The sequence below is a fragment of the Physcomitrium patens genome, chromosome 5 (genome assembly GCF_059467195.1).
Source record: "Physcomitrium patens ecotype Gransden chromosome 5, ASM5946719v1, whole genome shotgun sequence".
In the NCBI taxonomy this organism is placed as follows: domain Eukaryota; kingdom Viridiplantae; phylum Streptophyta; class Bryopsida; order Funariales; family Funariaceae; genus Physcomitrium; species Physcomitrium patens.
The window spans coordinates 1,084,097-1,105,600 of record NC_143414.1 but is presented as its reverse complement, the minus strand read 5'-3'; the positions used below and the strand labels follow the sequence as shown (position 1 = coordinate 1,105,600).

Genomic DNA, 21,504 nt, shown 5'->3' with positions numbered 1-21,504 from the left:
TTTTACTTTAATATATTATTAGTTTATTTTTTAATAAAATAAAATATTAAAGTTATGTGAGAATTTTATAAAATTATTTATTTAAATATATATAGTTATTGATGTTAAAACACAATATTCGTTATATTCTTAAATTAATAAAATACTGTATTCTCAAATACAAAGTCCCAAACTGTAACCAATATTTTTGTTGTGTATCTTCTGAGCTTCAATAAAATAAAATTTATACTCACATATTCACATATTTGTTCATGCATTTTTTAACACATCACATTTTATTTTATTTTTTATTTATTTTTATCAAGATACTCTTAATAATTATTATTGTTTCAGATAAATTCTGTCTGAATTCACATATTTTTAATTTATTTTTATTATATTTGTATGAATGTTGCAAAGTAAACTAATCTAAAATCCTTTCAAACTTTATCTATTTAAATATGGCTTACCTGAATGTCACATAAATCAATATACTTCTTTTTTCTGTTTTAATTTGATGAAATTAAAATTGAAGTTAACTAATTATAACTACAAATGAATTATGGTTTTGTTTGAATATTTTGTTTATTTTACATGAAACAAGCATGTCAAGATTAGTGTTGCTTCACAAAATGTCTAATGAAAAATAATCACATCTTGTTTCAATGATTGTGTTATTTAAACTCTTATTTTAGAAATGAATAAATTCTTACAAAAACATTAATTTCTTGAAGACATTATTTGATAAAAACTAACGTTCATGCAAATACAATCTTTTTTCTAATAATTTTTACCAACATTTGTAAACAACTCTTAGCGGCTTAAGTTCTCGAGCCATGGCAGAATCATTAAGTAGTATTATTCATCGTCATAAGCAGCATTATTGATATTTTTGAAGAAGCCTTGTTGTAATCTATGATCTAAATTCTCGAGAATTTCCACTGACTTCTAAAAAATCTTGCAAATGCATGTTAAAACAAAATTGTAGGACAGAATTGCAAATGAAGTCTTGAATCATTAAGGATACTGCTGGGCCCTTCTAAACCATGACTTACAAATAATCTTTGTCCACATTTTGAAATGTATTAGAGCAAGGATCACAACTTTGTTTTCATGGTATTCTATTTTGTGTAACCATATTCAATGGTTTAATATTATATATATATATATATATATATATATACTATAAATAAATTTATGACATGAAACAATTAGTAAAAAATAGACAAAAAATAAGAGAAAAGGGAACATGACAATGTTAAGCCTAACAACTGAAAGTACCATAAATAGTGAAGGTTGTGCACCCATTGTCCAAAGCAATAAAACCACGTTGGGGGGCATGAATGAAAAAAGGAAATGGATGAATGAAGATACCCCCACGAAGAGTAGGATGAATGAAAAGAGAACATGGATGAATAAAGATGGGCTCCTCTGGGGAAGACGAAGACGAAGCGAGAGAGGAGAGAGCTGGAATGAGAGAGGGAGGAGGGCCAGGGTAGCGATGGCGGAATTGCTGAATGAAAGGAAGTGAAACGAAGGGGGGCTAGCCGCATTTAGAACAATACCCAGTAACTAGATTCTCTTAGGGCTCAATCAGGGAAGCAGCGTTCTCATGGTATGATGATGGATCATGGCCCTCGCCTGTCCCCAACAGTAGCAGCAGCAAACCCTAACTAACAATCACTCCACTCTTCCACACCATTCCATCGCCGTCGGCTCAGTTTGTATCTCCACCACTGGGTCCATGATTCTTGCGTAGCGTTACACACTGCAGTTACACACCGCAGTCGGTGATTGTGTGCACAGGAGTTGAATTCGGAGAAATAATCGTGTGTGTGTGTGTGGGGAGGGGAGGTGGTTTAGTTGGCGACGTCGACAGCTTGTCTCTTACCTTGGATTCTCTGCATTGTGAGTGAGTGCCTGTACAGGCGAATGTGTTCTTTGGGATCAGTATCTATGGTGGGTTTTGGTGTCCTTGGGGTTTATTGAGGTGGGTGGTGTTGTTGTTGCTACAATGTGGGTGAAATGTGGTCACTTTTTTGCGCTGTGGAGACCTTGTGTACATTTTGGAACGAGGGTTTAGGGTGATTTGGGTGAGTTGTGGCTCCTAGGCTGAGATGAATTCACGTCCGTTTTGGTTTTGTATACTTGATTCGATACGTGGTTCTTGAGCGGGTTTGGTTCTGAGTGAGGAGGGCTAGACTTGGGATGCGCTCCTTGTTTTAGTTGACTTGTGCGATTTAGCTCGGATCCAAGCTCTATGCATACCACACAATTGCTTTTTTTTTTTTTTTTTTTTTTTTTTTTGTCGATTGTGTTTAGTGTCTGGATCGCACTTGCTGCAGTTTGGCAAGGGTGTTACGGTGCTGTCCTCTGGGTTGCGTACTTCGTGAATTGGTGTAGTTGTGTGCTGTACAGCATGATTTTTTTTCCCCCCCTCCGATGAATGGAGAAGGAAATTAGGCTTGTTGAATGGTTGAGCAGCGGGAAAAAAATGCTCGCCTTCTCCCTTCAGGGCTTTACGCTAGTTGTGACTGAAAGGTATTGATTGAGATGGTTCCAGCTTTGGCATTAGTTTTTCCTTTTGCCTAGTGTGCAGAACTATGGGGCGCAGGTGTAGATTTCGTGTTATTTACGGAGGTATATATCCGTGTTAGCTAAATTCCTTTAACCCAGTTACAAAAGTTTCCGAAGTCCACCTTCTAGGACGACATTTGTCAGTTGGTAGAAAGTCTGAGCGGATTGCCTATTGCTCAAGTAGATATTGAGACAGTAAGTGTAGAGTTTGTTGCTTCGGTATTCTCACGAAAGACACATCTGATAAATACCGCAAAGTATGTGAAAAGATTTCAGATCGTATCTTCGGGGGTTTAGTGCAAGTGTTTAATGACAGAGATTTGTGTTCATTTAAGAGTACTGAGAGCAGGGTCTCGGACCACAGTCCAGTGGACATGGTCACTTGATTCATGGCATTTGAGGACGTCCTTCCTCTGGTGTGCTGGTCTCCTCATTATCTTCCAGATAATGGGCATTAATATAGTCGTGTCACGTCGTGGAAAATGGGGCCGACACCAACATCTTCGTGCTGCTTTTTGATTTTTTTTTGATTGTAGTCTCTTGCAAATTTCACAGAGTGAAGTTCACTTCGCTGTGTGTAAATTTATGCTTCACGTTTCTCCTGACCCATGGGCATGTATATTGTGTTACAGAATTGTACTTATGGATCATTTACAGATCGGGCAGTGTCTATCTAAAATTTAGAACATACTATCTCCTATGTGAAGATTCTCACGATCTCTCCTTTTCTCTGATTAGTGAAGCTGGGGAAAGCGTCATCTGCGATTCATTTCGCACCACTGATTGAGAACTTTATTCGGTTCTGGACATTCATTGTAACATGTCAACGCCATCTGGGTTTCTCACTGATGAGCAGCGGAAGTTAATGGTATCATTATCTCAAGGACGAGATGCAGTTTCAGAAGAGAAGAATTTGGTAAGAACAGTATCACACGGGAATCAGGAAAATCCTGACCCTGCCGAGAAACATGAGAAATCTGGCGCGAAGCTCGTTTCTGTTGGCAGTATGGAATCCAAGAAAGATCGTCATTCTCATTCCGGCAAGAACGGCAAGCCTAAAAAAGGTGATATTCCTTGTGGATTGAGCGTTAACCTGTTGCACTCGACATATACGTTTCCTTTGCATTTTGCGGTTCACCTATCTTATAGCCAGCATCAACACCCACGTGGTCCTTCGCTTGGGAATCAGGTACAGCCTTTTTGTATTTTGACCTGGGTGTAAGTTGACATCCGTGAAGCGGAGACTAGCATCTACTGACTGTACGCTTGTTTGTTATCGTGTGGTTGATAGTTTTGTCTATTCATCATGTTGCTTTTTAAATTATGCGACAGGCGGTGCTGGTGGGAAAGGTACTTGGGGAAAACTGCTAGCTGCTGACGGTGAGCTTGAGTTGGACCGCAATGATCCCAATTATGACAGTGAAGAGGTGTGAGTTTTACTCGTTTTAAGAATTAGCCTTGGTGTTCGCCGTAGTTGCTACACCGTCTGCAAATGGTTTTTACAAACGTGGTACTCATTGTTGCCTGCAAGGATTTCGCTTCATGAATATATCTGTGGGCCTTGAGCTGTTCCTTGTTCAAACTACCTTTATCAAATACATTTGTGGTAGTTAGTTGTCATTTGAATTGTAACTTAACTTTGATAGTTGGTCATGTGATTTTATTGATATTTCTGAATGTTCCGACTTCAGGAGCCCTACCAGCTTGTGGGGGCACCAGTGTCACAGTCCTTGGAAGAATACAAAGAAAAGGTAATCAGCCTTATTGAGGAGTATTTTGCATCAGGTGACGTTGCAAGTATGGCCAGTGATTTGAGTAATGTTGGTTCCCCCAATTACCACCATTATTTTGTGAAGAGGTTAATTTCAATGGCTATGGACCGCCATGACAAAGAGAAAGAGATGGCCTCTGTGCTCCTTTCAGCGCTGTACGCTGATGTAATTGAACCTGAACAGCTGGCCAAAGGTTTTGCCAACCTCTTGGAGGCTGTGGATGATCTTGTTTTGGACATTCCAGATGCCGTTGATATCTTGGCAATCTTTTTAGCTCGTGCCGTGGTGGATGACATTTTGCCCCCGGCATTTCTTTCCAAGACCCAAAAGGTATTGGTAGAGGGCTCACAAGGACTTGCAGTGATTCAGAAGACTCAAAAGAACTATTTATCGGCGCCTCACCACGCAGAAGTAATCGAGCGTAAATGGGGTGGTAGCACACACACTACAGTTGCTGAGGTGCAGGCGAAGATTGTTTCCCTTCTCAAGGAGTATGTGGAAAGCGGTGACAAAGCTGAGGCCTGTCGATGTATCCGGGAATTGAATGTGCCGTTCTTCCATCACGAACTAGTGAAGAAGGCACTGGTATTGGCTATGGAGGAAAGATCAGCTGAAGGAAAAATTTGGTCTTTACTTCAAGAAGCTGCGGAGGAGGGCCTAATCACTTCAAGTCAAATGTCTAAAGGCTTTACCAGGCTTTCCGATTCTATCCATGATCTTGCTCTTGACATTCCCCAGGCCAAGGAGAGGATGGAGTTGTTCACAACGAAGTAAGTTTACTTGATCAAATTGTATTATATTGCTTATAGTTTTTGTACTCCTTTGAAATATCCTTCAAGTTTGGAATGGAATTCAGATATCGCATCATATGACCCATGGTCATAATTTGTGTCTTGCTCTAGGGCCGTTGAGGAGGGCTGGGTTAGCGCTCCATTTTCACGGGCAGTGGTCTCAGAACTCGCAATGGGCTCTGCGGAGTCGCAGGAGTCCCGTACTTTTAAAGCCAAGGCTTCAAACATTATTCAAGAATACTTCCTGTCTGATGATATTGGTGAAGTGATAATAAGCTTGGAGGATCTTGCAGCTCCTGATTATCATGCTGCGTTTGTCAAGAGGCTTATTACGTTGGCTATGGACAGGTTTGTATATCTAATTAGTTTCTTCGCTGTAATTATACTTAGGTATCTGATTAAACTGCTTTTTGCGTATCTGTTTGGGTCACGCGTCACCAGAGTCCATGTGCTGTGTCATGGTTTCGAATTGGAATTTTTGCAACCTACATCCCTTCCATCTTTTTGCGTTGAGAGCTTTGTGCTGGTTGCTTATTCTTTGTGCGGTGATTGTTTCTGAACAGGAAGAACCGGGAGAAGGAAATGGCTTCTGTTTTGGTTTCTGAATTGTACGCAGAGGTGATTCCTCTTGTTAGCATAGCAAGGGCATATACGCTGCTACTCCAGTCCGCAGAAGATACGGCCTTGGATATTCCAGACGCAGCCAACGAGCTGTCTTTGTTTCTGGCTCGTGCTGTAGTTGATGATATTCTCCCCCCTTTGTATCTTGAAGAGATTAGCGAGCAGCTCGCTGATGGTTCTCTTGGTAAGGAGATTGTACGTATGGCACAGTCTATGCTCTGTGCACGCCATGCAGGAGAGCGAATTCTACGTTGCTGGGGTGGTGGTGGAACCGGACAGGCTTTGGAAGACGCCAAGGAAAAAATTAAGTCTCTTCTAGAGGAGTATGCGGCAGGTGGTGAACTAGCTGAGGCTTGCAGATGCATTCGAGATCTGGATATGTCTTTTTTCCATCACGAAGTGGTGAAAAAAGCTTTGGTGATGGCGATAGAGAAGAATAACGATCGTCCTCTCACATTATTAAAGGAATGTGCGAACGAGGGACTCATCACCACTAGTCAGATGCTGAAGGGGTTCAGTCGTGTGATAGATTCAATTGATGATCTTGCACTTGATAACCCAAACGCAAGAGAGAAGGCAAATGGGTATGTGGAACAGGCCAAGAAGGAGGGCTGGTTGAAGTCCACTTTTGGTAAAACCGAATCTGCTTCTAATGTCACTAAGTGAAGGCCTCTGAATATGCAGACGGTGACGGTCACAGGTACTGATGAGAAGGTGACCGCTACCCCTCTTGCGTGGTGTCTGTTCACCCGGACTGTAATGACGGAGTGCTCACCTAAGGCATTTACATTTCGATGAAGTAAGTTGAACGCACCTACCGACCTCTACCATGTTAATACAAGGTTCTGGTGGTGGCGAGTACAAAATTCTTATCATCTTCCGGTGGATCGCCCTTCTACTGTAGATCAAGGTACTGCTTGGAGCAGTTCCTTAGATCTCCTTGCAGCACAGGGAAATGATGCTTTTGCATTGCTGGTCCGTTTGCCTTTTCTCAGCGCAAACTTGATTTAGGTGGCAATCAAAGGCCCTTGTTTTGAGCAGTGTGCACAAGTGATTCTCATTTTCACAGACAATCAAGTTTTGTTCGTGAACCGCGGTCTTTTATCTTCATTGTTGTGTTTCATGGTTTGTGTTACTGCTGAACCTTATGTGGGTGGCTTGTCACATGAGATGTCTCTTTTGCTCAGTTGCTGCATAGATCAGACTCAATATCTAGCAAGAAAGTTTCTAAAATTTAGATCACAATTGAATTGAAAAGAAATTATAGGCGCCTTCCCTCTGGTTAGGCAAATGTAATTCAAATTAATTAGAGTTTGTAGTATCAATGTCAAACCACTTTGCAAGTGGCATTTATTCACCCGAAATCTTCTCCTAAACAAATATTCTGGTGACCCTGTGGCTCTTCACAAATGGATGCATGAAGTAACGAGTAGGAGTACAATTCTATTCACAATTTGAATCTTCTTCTGAACCCTCAAATCTTACTATCACGAAGTAATAGACACTTGGAAGATAGACAGAAATGTACAGTTAATTTGAGTCCCTTCTAAATTAATTAATTAATATATATATATATATATATATATATATATATATCTATATATATATTAAACAGTTCAGGGGATAAATACCCGAGATAAAACAATGTTCTGATTAGTTTAAAACATTTTTTTGCTGGTATGTTGATTAGTTTAAAACATTTTTTTTCTGGAAAGCTATTTGGATGCCTGTAAGTTGATTGCTTCATCAATTCTCTCCACCACCTCAAGCATGAGCTTTGGAACCACTTGCAAGGCTTTCATATTCTCAACCACCTGCACATTCGATCCTATCCACATTGCTCCCATCACAATGCCATTTCCAAATTCGAAGCCACTCTCATCACATTGATTCCCTTGCAGAAGGAGCAGAATACAGATCTACCATCACTGAAACACATTAGTCCAATATATAAATATATATATATATATATATATATTTATGATGATTTTTTTAAAGGCTTTTTCTTTAAGGCTTATAATTTTTGTTAAAAAAATAATAAGAAACTTTTTTTTTTGGATCAGGTAGGGATTTTGATGAGGTGGATTATTTCTTTTTATTACAATTTTTTGAAAGCATTACACATAGAGTTCTTCATAAATCAATTGTTCTAAGTATGATACCAAGACAATTCTAAAACAAGTATTTGTTGTTATTAATTAATAACCACATTCATTAAATAAATGTAAGTAAATATGTATACTTTTACATATCTAAAAGCTCAACATTGTTTTATTATTATTTTTATTGGAGATATACCTAATCTCTATTATAAAACATTTTTGTATATTTTAACACATTTTAACACATTGCCATAGGTTTAAGTAGTCTATCATATAAAACAACTTAGGAGACAAACAAAAGGAGACAAAAACCCTCTCTAATTGGCTGAGTGCATCTTTATTTTTGTCAAAAGTGAAGCAGAAGTATAGAGTTAACTCAACTTTTATCAATAAAAAATCAAGCAAAGTGCTGAGATCACTAAATTACTAGGCGTTTCCGAATTGCTGCATGGCTGCAAGATGATGCAAAGATTTGTTCTGAAGGTTGCAAAACATTGTGATTTGTTTCTTAAGGTTGTAGGTTCTAGAAGTAGCATTTTGAGCGCAGGAAAGCAAATTGTGACTGAGTTGAGAGCAGATCAATGTGATGCACAATTTGCCGGCTGGAAGTAGACTAATACAATCGGGGATCCACAAAAGTATGAGACTGAGATGAACCAGATGATGAACGTTGGACCAGTTTCACATCAATGAGGGGATGGAGCATACGCAGCAAAATTCACAATCAAATTGAGAACACAAACTCTACTGAGGAATTGCAAATCGAAGAACAAGCACAGGCTGTTGCCGCTCTGAGGCAACTGCACACAATGATGATGATCATTATTAACAAATGCTATGGTACGCTCTCGCGTTTGATTTGCGTTCGGAGCATTGCCACTGCACCTCTTGGCTAGTCTGTGTAGGAGCAAGGCGGTAGCAACAAACTGAGCATAGTCAAAGATTCAATGCAGGTTTTGTATGTGAGCAAAGATTAGTGGTGTTATTGAAATGTGTTATTGAATCTCTTGGACCAGTGTGTATATGATGTCGTAAATATGTATGAATTGTGGCCATGTATCGAATAGTTTGGGGTTTATACTGCAAAGACCACATTGGTATCCATACAACTACTAATATTTTGTTGAATTAGATTCAGTGACTTCAAAAACAATCTCCCGATATCCCGCATCACCTTCAAATCGCCAGTACTAGCTTGCAGGATTGTTCTCAGTTTGCGCAGCAACTTATGCTTGCTATCAACTTCTATTGTTGTTCTTTACAAACGACATAGAAGGTTTATTGTTGTCAATACGTCTCTCAACTTTTTGGCAACTTAGATTCAGCTTCCGTGATTGTGGTTTTCTGATCTCCCGGAGCATTTTTTCATCAACAATAGTGGCTTCGCATCATCCGCAATTGTTTGTATTCTCTGTCAACCGCTTTCTTCCTCGATGGATTCAACTATTCTCTCAATGGGAGTCACATTCAAAGCTTGACTAGCGCGGGAAATGACCTCAAAAATGAAGCCTGTGGCGTAGGCGGCTAAGACAGTGATGGCTAGGTGGCTGTGACCTTGCAAGAAGCGCAACTGCTCATATTTTGGCAAAACATTGGATCGCAAAAGGGCCTCCTTGCCGCGGGCATTGATAAGACCAATGCCTCGCTCTCACGCCGATTGCCGAGCACAAGCGACGTTAACAAAACATCGATGGTGTGGTTTTGTTTCGTGTGCATCAAGAGTTGCTGTCAATAGTTCTATAGGAGCTCCAGTTCCACTCTGCAATTGTAATTCAGATATGCTTCTGATCAGAAAATCTAAAACCACTGTGTTTCTAATTTTTCCAATCAGATCAAAACTATTTAAGGGAGCTTTTAAGATACTGCTCTTACATTGAATCAATGTTTAGTATTGTTATTGAGCATGCTTGACGTGTTAAAGAGTAATTGCATTTGTATTTTAGGAATGCGTAGCAACTACTTTCGGCAATTGATTCTCATCAGGATCTGATGCGTTGCAATGCATGGAGGAGGGAGTCTAGGTCGCTATGAGGACGGTGCAGGAATAGAAAGATCAAATTCAAGCGTGGGTCCATCACATCCTTTCACTTTTTGGTGCTCACGGGATATGATCGAGTTGCACACACTCTTTGCGTACAATTTTGTAAAGTTACGTGGTAATTTAGCAACTCAATCGCAAATTATTTGATCACTGCAATGCCACTCTCAATCACATTTAATATTAATTGAGCACTCATATGCAACTTCACATGTGCATATGAGTGAGTGAGTGAGTAAGTAAATGAAGTCTTGATACCATTAAAGTTGATATTCCTTGGCTTTGAGAGAACAATGTCACAAAAGGAAATAACTGGAACATTGCTTAGCTCCTGCGGTGTATGTATCGAAGTAAAAAGAGGTTAAAATTGACATGGAATTCTTTCACTGCTTTCTCTGAATATTGACTCTCAATTTACGCTAGATTCTCCGCAAGAATTCAAAAAGGAGGGGAATAAACAAATCTCAAAGGGCAGTGAGGTTTGAACAACAAGGCAAGGCGGGATCCCAATACGCTTCCCAGACAAGCGAGTGTGATCCGGCGCCAAGAGGGAGAAACTGCATGAATGGACACACCCTCGCAAGCATTTGCGACCCCACGTGGATCTAAGGCAGGGCCGTTGAACTTGCCATGGAGAACGTTTAGCGCTAATTCAATTGTAGAAAGGAGGGAAGTTGTAGAAGCAAAGTAACACAAACAAGGATTGTTTGTCTAGAAATTGTTTGTCCGACGACGGTTGTGTTGCTCGCGAAGTGCTGCGTACGACCTACACAAGACTTGAATATGGACAGACTAGGTGGTGCTTCAATGAGCTTTGTTCTCATGAGCATGTAATTTTAGTGAGGCTAATAAAAAATAGTGTACTACTATGTTTGATTTGCTTCCTGTTCAAAGTATAACTTACACAATGGTTTAAAATTATGGCATTTGATATGTCTTTAATATGTTTATACTACTGTCAATTTTCAGGGATTGTCGTTCTCTTGAGACAAGGTTGTACAGTATTTTTTCATTGTTTTCATTATCATCTCAACTTTGGTTTAACAAAATTAGTTGAACAAAAGTTGAGATGCTGTGGTTGTGTTAATTAAAGGTGCAAGTTTTATATACAGATCCAAACCCCATTTTGGAAAAAACAATCAATTTTGGAGGTACAAACACATAAAGAACAACAAGTTTGTACTCACCTAGACAACAACTAAAAATTGAAAGTGGCGTTGCAGTGATCAAATAATTTTTAGAAAGACTGCCTTCCTATTTAGCAGCTGAAAAAAGTGATGGGAATATTACAGGTGACAAAAAATCATCCTCTAGCAACAAGGCACGCCTCTTTAAAAAGGCTTGCTATTTTAGCAGACGGAACATAAACTACACATAATGTGCATTGCGGAAAAACCAACTTTAAAATATGGCCAATAACATGGATTTCCATTAGAGTATGTATATATATAAAATTCTTTTGAAGTTGATTTAGGCCAATGTATATAAATCATTTGAAAATATTAAGTTTTTCATTTGAATTTTAGAAGTTTTTTTACAATATATATATATATATATATATCTATATATCTTCTCAAGAGTTGCACACGATGCACTATAATAAACATACAAGTATGCTATTAAAGTGATGATTACATTATGGAACACTTTGGTTAAGAAAAGTAAAACAAACTTTTGATTGTGAGTATGAATAATAACATGATGTGATATCTTTGGCATTATCAAATCTTTTTATTAGCATAATTTCTATATAATATATTATTATTTTTTTGAATAATATATTTAAAAATTTAGAAATAATTTAATAATTAATTTAAATTAATGGTATTATTTTATCCAAATATATTATAAATATTTTACATATTATAATAATTATGCTAATTTATAATTATTTTTAAAATATAAGAAATAAAAAATTATATTAAATCATTTTTTAGAATTATTAATTATTATTTTTTTATTTTAAAAAGAATTAAAAGATATTTAGATAATAGTGAGTGTTTTTTGTCACAAGTTCCAAAAATAAATTCAAAATCAAGATGTGTCAATTATTGTTATGTTGTACATAGTTTTGTGTAATTATTGTTATGTTGTAATACAATTATATTATAAAAGATAAAAAAATGGTTTCTATTATAGAAGAGCCTAGTTGAAAGATATAGTAGCAAAATATGGATAAAAGATAGGGAGATAGTAAAAATCTTAAGTGTTAATGCTGCCTTTTTATAAAAATGCTTCTACTAACTTTGTATAGGCATAGATAAGACAAAAAAAAAAGATTAGAAAAATAAATAATATAGATATCTTTAGAAGGGAGCTTAGAGTATTTTACAACAAAAATGTCTTTAAGAAACCAAAAATTGATACCTAGAGAGGATTGGTTGTGAGCCAAGATTGAAATTGGACCTTAAGACACAAAACTATGTACCTATGGTAATTCTAGGGTTTTTGAACAGATTAGAGAGAGGAATTTGAAAACAAACTTTAGAAGATTTTTTTAATATTTTTTTAACTGATTTGGATGTATATTGAATTTTTAAGAGATTTTTAAAATGAGAGATGTATTCAAAGTTTTGAAGCTTTGAAAAATAAAAAGAGGCTTATATATTTGAGGAATTTGTAGGTATTATAGTAAATTTATAAGTGAAATTTTATAAGTTTATTAATATGTATGTATTTATTTATTTTTTGTAAATTTGACGTCAATTTAATTGTTAGATTAAAAGATATGGGAGTTTTATTAGATTAGAGTCTTGTATATTTGAATTTTAGGACTAGTGAGATTTTCTACAATCTTAAAAAATTGTCCAATTCAATTGGAGCAAATCATTGTAAGAGCATTTTGAACTTGCTTTATCGATGCTTTGGCTAATTTAGAGAGCAATTATATGGTTCAACAAGAAGTAATTGCTACATAAAGATCAACATTCAAATTGGAGAAGGAAGACAATTGACATCCAAGAGTATTAGAAGCTTCTTCTTCCAATTGATAAGTTTGATTTTCTTCAAAAATTGTATACTTGTTGTTTGCTTAAAGATTGAAATGTGAATTTGTTTTTACTTGAAATCAACATTTAAATTAATTTCTATTGGAATTTCAAAACAACTATAGGAATTTAGTTAGGATTTACTTGCAATTTGTATAGGATTTTATTAGATTTTATTAGGATTTGATTTGATTTTATTTAGGATTTGATTAATATTTATTTAGGATTTTAGTAGAATTTTTTAATGATTTTATCAAGATTTTTTAAAGATTTTATTTGAATTTATTTAGAATTTTATTAGGATTTATTTAGAACTTATTTAAAATTTCTATTTTTATTATTTTTTAGGATTATTTAAAAATAATATTTTTTATGGCTAATTTATGATTTCTTTATGTTTATTTTTTAATTTCATTAAGACATCTTTTGGATTTGATTAATATTTTATTAAAATTGTTAAGATTTAATTAGAATTTATGTAGGATTCTATTAGAATTATTAGGACCTTGTTGTTACTGTTTCCAATTTATCTTCTATAGCTAAGTGCCCAAAGCATTTTCAAGCAAGACTTCATGGAATATAACATTGTTAGATGGACTTTTTGTTTTTATTGTAAGGACACCTTTTCTTATGCCACATATTGCGACAAGTAAATCCCTACAAAATACAATTGGTTTTAATTTTAAATAAGATTTTAATTTTTTTATTTGATATTTATAAATAATACCAATATTAAAATATAATTTTTTAATTTTTTTTTGTTACTCAAAAATTATTTAACAAAGATTTGCAAGGTCAAAATTATTGAAATTTGAGATAATAGAAAATCATAATTACATATAGATAAAGATATTTAAAAGTTAAAATTAAATTAATAAATATTATAAGAATCATGATTTAAAATCAAAATTAGTTACTTTTTATTGAATGTGCATGTCAGAGTGTTAGCTCAAGAGAAGAAGGAGGAATATGTCTTCTTAATAATAATAAAAAAATACCTATCTACAGTTTTTTTTTTTTTTTTTTTTTTTTTTAATGGTTTAAAATAGGTGATTTAAACACCATTCTTTTCCAACTATGGATATCATCCGAAGCATGATTTGTTGAGTCCGTCAACCAATAACAACCTGGTAGCTGAAAGATTTGTGAAACAACTATCGGAGCTTTAATCTACATTGAATCTTCAATTGCAAACTGCCCAAGAAGTTTACAAGGCGTCCATAGACAAATTTTGCAATCAGGCACTTACTTTCAAAATTGGAGATAAAATATGGCTACTTTGATAGAATATCAAAACCAAGTGACTATGTGATAAGTTGGACTATCGAAGATTGGGACCATTTTTCATCTAGAAGCAAATCAATCCAATGGCATATCGTCTGGGATTATCAGTTGCTATGAAGGTACACCCAATCTTTCATGTTTCTTTGTTGGAGCCTTATCGAGAGTCGTCTTTTCTTAAAAGAGTGCAATATCCGCCACCTAGTATTGAAATTGAGAACCATGAAGAATACAAGGTAGAAAAGGTACTAGATTTGCAGCGTAAGTGGAAAAAATTGGAGTACCTAGTACATTGGAGCAGCTATGATATCAATGAGGTTACATGAGAACCACTGGAAAATCTTATCAATACGTCACAAAAGATATAGGAGTTTCATCGACGCTATCCTCAGAAACCTAAGCCCTTTTGATGAAAGTTTTTCAGTAAAGTCCCTTCTCCTTGAAGCCTCTTAATCCTTGGCCTTACAAAGAAGGTGGAGAAGGAACCTCTAAAAGACATAGTTAGAGACTATAAATCTGTAACTTGAGCACATTCTTCTATGTTTAGTGCTTATTTTTTTGATCTAATATGGATAGCTAAGAGATAGATACCATATCAGTCATGTCCTTTCAACCGAGTATCTCATGAAGATGATCCCGAGATGAAGAACCGCATGTACTACAAAGACGATGGAGGAAACCTAGTAACACGTCGCTAGTGATTCTGTTTGAGGTAGAATCTACCTATGGTGATCTTCCCGAAGAAATGTTTCGAAGGCATTTACACAATGAAGATATGAAAGTTCATGCTTGATCAGAAATCGAAGGCGTAGGACACTATCATTGATTAGAAGGACCAATGAACTACTTGCCACACGAACAACAATTGGAGTATATTGCAGACACTATGTGACAAATTTTTAATTTCTTATGTTGGTATTGACTCACAATAGGACTACTTCTCAGAGACCTTGAAGCTAAAGGGAGGGGGGGAGGGAGTGATGTCAAAGATATACACTAGGAAGTTGTAGAAGATTCTAGAAGGTTCTAGAGAAGCTTTGTAGTTTGTAGAAGCTACTTGAGAAGTTTTCAAGCTCGTGGAAGCTACTTGAGAAGTTTTCAAGCTCGTAGAAGCTGCTTGAAAAGCTTCGTAACTTATGGAAGCTGCTTGACAAGCTTCCTAACTCGTAGAAACTGCTTGACAAGCTCCCTAGTTTGTGGAAGCTACTTGAGAAGCTTCCTAGCTTGTAGTATATATAGGAGCTGAGATTGAGGGGATCCTTAGTCTCGACAACACACCTCTTGGAGGTTTAGCTCACCTCTCTAGTGTTGTTCTTGTACTCATCAGATTAATCTAATTCTTGTCTATTCTTCTTGAGCTTTTTGTTTAGATTTTCAGTCAATATTCTAAATTCATAACAAGTTTCTAAAATTGGAACTAGTGGAGTATATGAGATCCATTGTGGAACATTTTAAAAAGAGCTTAAGGTAGTTATTTAGGTGGGATCTATCATAGAACCTTTTAGAAATGACTTAGGGCAATTATCTAAAAGAGATCTACTATAGAACCTTTTAGATAGAATTTAGAATGTTTAATTAGGTAGGGTCTACCATAAAATCTTTTAGATGGAATTTTGGGTAGTTATCTAAGTAGAATCTATCATCTAAGAACATTCTAGAAAGTCTAGGGTAATAGAATAAAGTATAAATAGGATTGGCTAAGACCTTTTGAGGCATTTGGTCAGATATGGCTTTGGATCATTTCTCTTAATAAAATTTTGATTTATATCTTCTTATTTTATTCTATTTTGTTCTAATTTTGATTATTCAATTTTGTCTTTTGTGTCCTATTCTACTTAATTTTGTTTAATTTTGTTTTGGTCCATTTTTTCCTACTTTGTGAAGAAATTTTATATTGCTATGGATTAGAAGGATCTTGGACACTTGAAATAGGCCAATTTTGTTTCATAGGTATCAAAGCGAGTATTAGACTATTCTTTGGTAATGTGTCAATAATCATCATCTAATTCAATGTCAATTATTGTGGTAACACTGGATACTATATTGAGTCTACCATGTATTATTCTTAAAAAATCAACTAAGAGGTGAGAAGACATACAAAAGTAAAGTCTAGTGGGAAATTACATCATGAGAAATATATCAAAGCAATTCCAAATAGAAGCTCAAATACAATACTTCTTAAGCAACATAGTCACTTTGTAAGGGCAAATAGAAGCCTCTAAAATAAGAGAGTCGATATCTGTTAGGTTCAAATTTAGTAAATCTACTACATACTTTGAAACTTCAAGAGAAGAAGATATATGCGACAATACCTCCAACTATCTGGAGCAAATACCACTGAAAGAATTATGTATGCAACTAGCTATTTGAGAGGTTTGGCAACCATTTGGTAGCAACAAAGAGTTCAAAACTATGGAGCTTAAGGTAGATTTTGTAATTGGAAAGAACTTAAGATCAAGTTTAGGAATCAATTTTGGTTCATCAATGCAAAGAAGATAGTATGTTGTCATGATGTAATACAATTATATAGTAAAAATATAATAAAAATTAAATTTTTAATTAAATATCTAATTATCTTGATTCAATAATAATTTAAGATATTTAAACATGGCTTTTATAAAAGCCTCTTAGTTTATGTTCTTATCTTAATGGTTAGTAGGTTGAAGGTTGGTTAGTAACTTTACCTTCTAAGATGTAGGGACTCTTTTACAGCCTTAGAAAGATCATAATTTAGTAAAATCAGATTAAAAGAAGTAAATAATTAGCATGGTTGATACTAAGATTAAGTTAAAAATGAGATTGGATTAAAAAATTCCTAGAATAGATTAGATTGATATCCAAGGATCAACCATTGTTGTAATATGTGAAGTCTTGCTTAAGATTACTCTAGACACTTGGCTTTGTAAGGTAGAATAGAAATTACAATAACAAAATCCTAACTCTAATAGAATACTATTAATATTAAGTAAGCTTTAATCAAATTCAAAGAAACCTTAAAGGAATTACAAAGAAACAATATAAAATCTTAAAAAAATATTAAAATATTCACAAATATATCTCAAATAAATCTCAATCTAATCTTAATTTAATCCTAGTTAAAATCCTATTGGACTTCAATCAAAATTTAGGCCAAAAACTAACTAAATCTTAAATCTTAAATAAATCATAAATAAATCCCAATAAAATCCTAAACTCTAAATCAAATCCTAATCAAATCCTAAATCCTAATCCTAAATCAAACACTAAGAAAATCCTAAACTCTAAATCAATTCCTAATCAAATTCTAAATCCTAAATCAACTCCTAATCAAATTCTAATCCTAAATCAAACTTTAATCAAATCCTAAATCCTAAACCAAATCCTAACGGAATTCTAAACCAAACCCTAACCAAACCCTAAAATCCTAAACCAAACTCTAACCAAATCCTAACCAATTCCAAGTAATTTCTACAACAAATTTGAGCCTCAATAACTACTGAATGAACCATTAATTTTAACTCAAAATTTGCAAATTTCTTAATACTTAAGTTGATAACAAGCACAAAAAAAAAAAAAGAAGATCGGAATTACCAAATAGACAATAACTTCGAATACATGGTCGGATATTGACTAGCCTCCTTCTCTGACCTTTATACTAATCTTCCAAAGCCAATATCTCTCTTTTTTACTATTTGATTGATCTCAAAATTTTCATATACATAGTAAAATAAGTCTACTATTCTTATGTATAAATTTCACTCCAATATAATTAGTAGATTGCAAGAAATCTTAAAAATCCTCATTGGACCTAAAATTCTATGTTCTAAGACCTTGATCCACTTAAACCTCAATAACCTTCAATTCAACTATTAAATCAAGCTAAAATTTACAACACATATTAAAGATAATTATAACCATTAACTCACAAAATTTCATTAGTAGATCTATTACAAAACTTTCAAAATCATCCAAAACATTAGCCCTATTTTATTTTACAAAAATCCAAATCATCTCAAACAAACTTGACTTTATAAAGTCCTTATAAAGTTATTACAAGTCCAAATCACACAAATTGAATGCTCATAGAAATCCTATCTAGTCTCTTATCAAATTCCACTCTTCGATTTACAAAAGAAACTTGGAGTTATTGTAGGTGCTCAGTTTTGTGCCTCAAGGTCTGATTTCAACCCAAGTTGATAACTGGCCCTCCTTAGATATCAAATTTTTTCTTTTTGAGTTAATTTTTATTAAAATCAACTCTTAAATTCTTCTTATAAATGTTCATATTCTTTATTTTTTTAATCTATTTTATTTTGTCTTATTTATGGTCCAACAAAGTAAATAGAAGGCCATTTTATAAAATATAATATTGGTACTTTTTAGTTTTACTATCTTTTTGACTATTAATTATATTTCTAAGATAATTTGATCTAATACTTTGAACTAAGATTTCTTATATTATAATAATTTTTACACTCTTTTATCTATTATTCATGTTACATCATGACACCATTTATAAGATAGGATCATAATTAGACCTGTGGCAACTAAAATGACCGCCTTGAGTAAAATAGGGTTTCATTCAAAGATTGGAGATTAGGATTAGAGAGTTAGTTTAGAACTTATTTCAAAAATATAAGGCTTGTTTTTGTAGGATATGTTGGGACTTTGCAATATTCATTCAAAATCAAGGTTTGTATTAGCAACTTGGAATTTATGCAATATAATTAGGACTAGCACTCTCAACTAGTTTATAAAATTGGTGTCACATCTACTGTTTAAAGTTTCATAGTGCTTGGTTAGTTGATTGTGCTAAGTGTATGTGAAATTTTGCAACAATTCAATGGTGCAATTGAGGAATATCTGGGTTTTGATACAAAAAGGTACTAAAAATTGATAATTAGAGGTTGGATAGGGTTTTTATGATATCTAAAGATCTATTAGTCGAATCAAGGTGAAATTTGGCATGGTATTTGAAGACTTTAAGATGAAGCTATACACCAATTTTGAATTGAAGCTAATAGTTAAAGAAAGAGAAATCATTGCTAGAATGTTTATATCAACTTTCAAGTTTGATGCAAAGTAACATCAATGTATTTTTCAAGCAGTTCCTCACAATCTATAAGTTGGATTGGGATACATTCTTTTTAAATATATAAAAGACTTATAGTGGCATTTGTATACAAAATTTTGCTCCAAGTAGATAGTTAGATTAGGAGCTATAACTCTCTAAAGCTTATTCATTAGGATGAAGATTGCAAAGAAAATTTAAAGTTGCCTAATTATAAAAGTAATAAAATAAATAGAATTTATGTATAATTGAGATTATTAAAAAAAATATTTTTGAATACTTTGTATTGGAATTAAGCAATTTTGAATTAAACTTCAAGCACTTTTGAATTAAAGTTCAAGCACTTTTGAATTAAAGTTCAAGCACTTTTGAATTAAAGCTCAAACTCCATTTTTTTTTATAAAGGTGATACATATTAGGATTCTTACATACTTGTAAAACACAATCCCACCTTCCATAGAAAGATGCCTGTTGTATTTTCATACAAGACAACAAGTAACATAATAATGCAATCAATTGGCAAGTCTTACACAATTTAGGTCGATACAAGATTATATCTTTGATTCAAGTTTCTTTGTCTTCAAATTGATAATATTTCAAAGATAAAGATGATAGATCAATTCCTACAAGCTTTGAAATCTAGGATCTAGCGAGAGATGGAATTAAAGAATCTTCAAATATTTGAAGAGACAATTTGGATTGCAGAGTTGGTCAATGCTATAGATTTCAAAAATTATAGAATATGACCTATAGCATGAAGTTCTATAGTGCTATCTAATACTATGGTATAACAACCAATACTAATAGAAATTAATGCTCTACAAGGATCATTAACACTACAAAAATGACCAATATTGGTACAAAAGGGATTATATTTCTATTGTGGGAAGCTAGGCCATTAGATCAAAGGTTGTCCAAAACATCAAAATTCAAGCACCAACAAAATAAGGCGAGTTCATAATTTCAAAACTCACTATGTTGATAATAAAATATAGCAGAGAAACAAGGCTCTCTAGTAAAGGTGCTAAGGGTCAATACTAGAGATAGCTACTCTCTCTCAAAGATAAATGACATGGCATCAGACAACTATAAAAAGAGTCGATTGGTGCATCTAATAGAACTATCAAAAGGACAACTATATCGAGTATTAATGGATTGTGGCTCTATAGAAAATTATAACTTGATTGAGGTTGCCAACTGACTTGCAATTAAAATTAAGGTAATTAGGAGAGAGAATATATATCTTAAAAATGACTAAGAGAATATATTGAGTGAGACTTGTGAAGAAGAAATTTTAAGGTTGACTAACACCTACATCTTAAGAAAGAGATTGAAGATAACAAAGCTAAGATATGATGTTATTTTTAATATTTTATGGCTAGAAGTGAAAAATAAGTTGATTAGATAGCAAGGACAATCTCTTTCAAAGATGGTGGATGCAAAGTGACTTTTTGTATATTTGTATCAAGTGAAGAAATAAAATAATCTATAATTAAAGACTTATTTATAGAAACAATATTTATGAAGAGGCAAATATAACATAAGCAACTGATATATATATATATATATATATATATATATATGATGGTTCCATATCTTATATCAATGGTGGAAAAGATAGCCAAATGAATAGAATAGATACATTAATTTATATGAGAATATTGAAATTTCTTTCCAATTGACCTACCTAGTAGTGTTCTTTTTAATCGAGGCACTCTTTTCAAATAAAACTATTGCTTAGAATCAAACCAACAAGTTTGTTAATTTATCATTGTCGTATTGTAGTTGTTTATAGTATGTAAAAAACTAATTAAAGTATATATTATATTTGTAAGTCTTGATATAGATTAAAGTAGTTAGTGAGTAAAATTAAAGAGATTTGATATAAAAAATTTATTTAGAAGATTATCTATTTTAATTATAGTATTTATATTATATAAGACTTAGATATTTATTATAAAACTCAAGAGAAGAATGGAGTCTAAAGATGAAAATCTAAACTATTAGGAGGCTTATTGGAAAGATGGAAGTAAGATATGATTGAATAAAGGCAAGAGGTAAAGATCTTCATTCCTATTGAACAAATGTCATATTCAATGGATTTCAAGGAAGCTACCCGAGGTCTTATTAGTGAGCTTTGGAAGCTAGAATCAATAATTTTAGATTTTTGAATATAGATTGGATGCAAATTTTGTATGATTTGGGGTTTTTATGAAGGAGTTATTAGCACTCAAAGTTAAGGTGTCAATTTCATAACTATTGTCACACTTTGAGGCATAACACATGTTTGCAAAGAGAGACAAAGA

At 33.8% G+C, this 21,504-nt stretch overlaps 1 protein-coding gene across 6 annotated transcripts; it reads left to right on the top strand.

The window, feature by feature from the left end:
* Positions 1-1,436: 1,436 nt before the first annotated feature.
* LOC112282567 (MA3 DOMAIN-CONTAINING TRANSLATION REGULATORY FACTOR 4) lies at positions 1,437-6,850 on the top strand. Of its 6 annotated transcripts, none has more exons than XM_024520309.3 (6): positions 1,437-1,887; positions 3,300-3,620; positions 3,889-3,983; positions 4,248-5,098; positions 5,231-5,467; positions 5,683-6,850. In XM_024520309.3, exons 2-6 carry the CDS (start codon positions 3,377-3,379, stop codon positions 6,404-6,406), a joined length of 2,151 nt encoding a protein of 716 aa, XP_024376077.1. In that variant the 5' UTR covers positions 1,437-1,887; positions 3,300-3,376; the 3' UTR covers positions 6,407-6,850. The 6 variants fall into 6 exon arrangements, with proteins under 6 accessions (XP_024376077.1, XP_024376076.1, XP_024376080.1 ...); XM_024520308.3 differs by having other exon boundaries at positions 3,295-3,620; XM_024520312.3 differs by having other exon boundaries at positions 1,437-1,891.
* Positions 6,851-21,504: the final 14,654 nt, after the last annotated feature.

Bases quoted from the DNA above. Each gene is read 5' to 3' on its own strand.
- LOC112282567 (XM_024520309.3), top strand. From the start codon at position 3,377: ATGTCAACGCCATCTGGGTTTCTCACTGATGAGCAGCGGAAGTTAATG. The intron at 5,099-5,230 runs GTAAGTTTACTT...GTCTTGCTCTAG, and splicing joins ATGGAGTTGTTCACAACGAA to GGCCGTTGAGGAGGGCTGGG. The intron at 5,468-5,682 runs GTTTGTATATCT...GTTTCTGAACAG, and splicing joins ATTACGTTGGCTATGGACAG to GAAGAACCGGGAGAAGGAAA.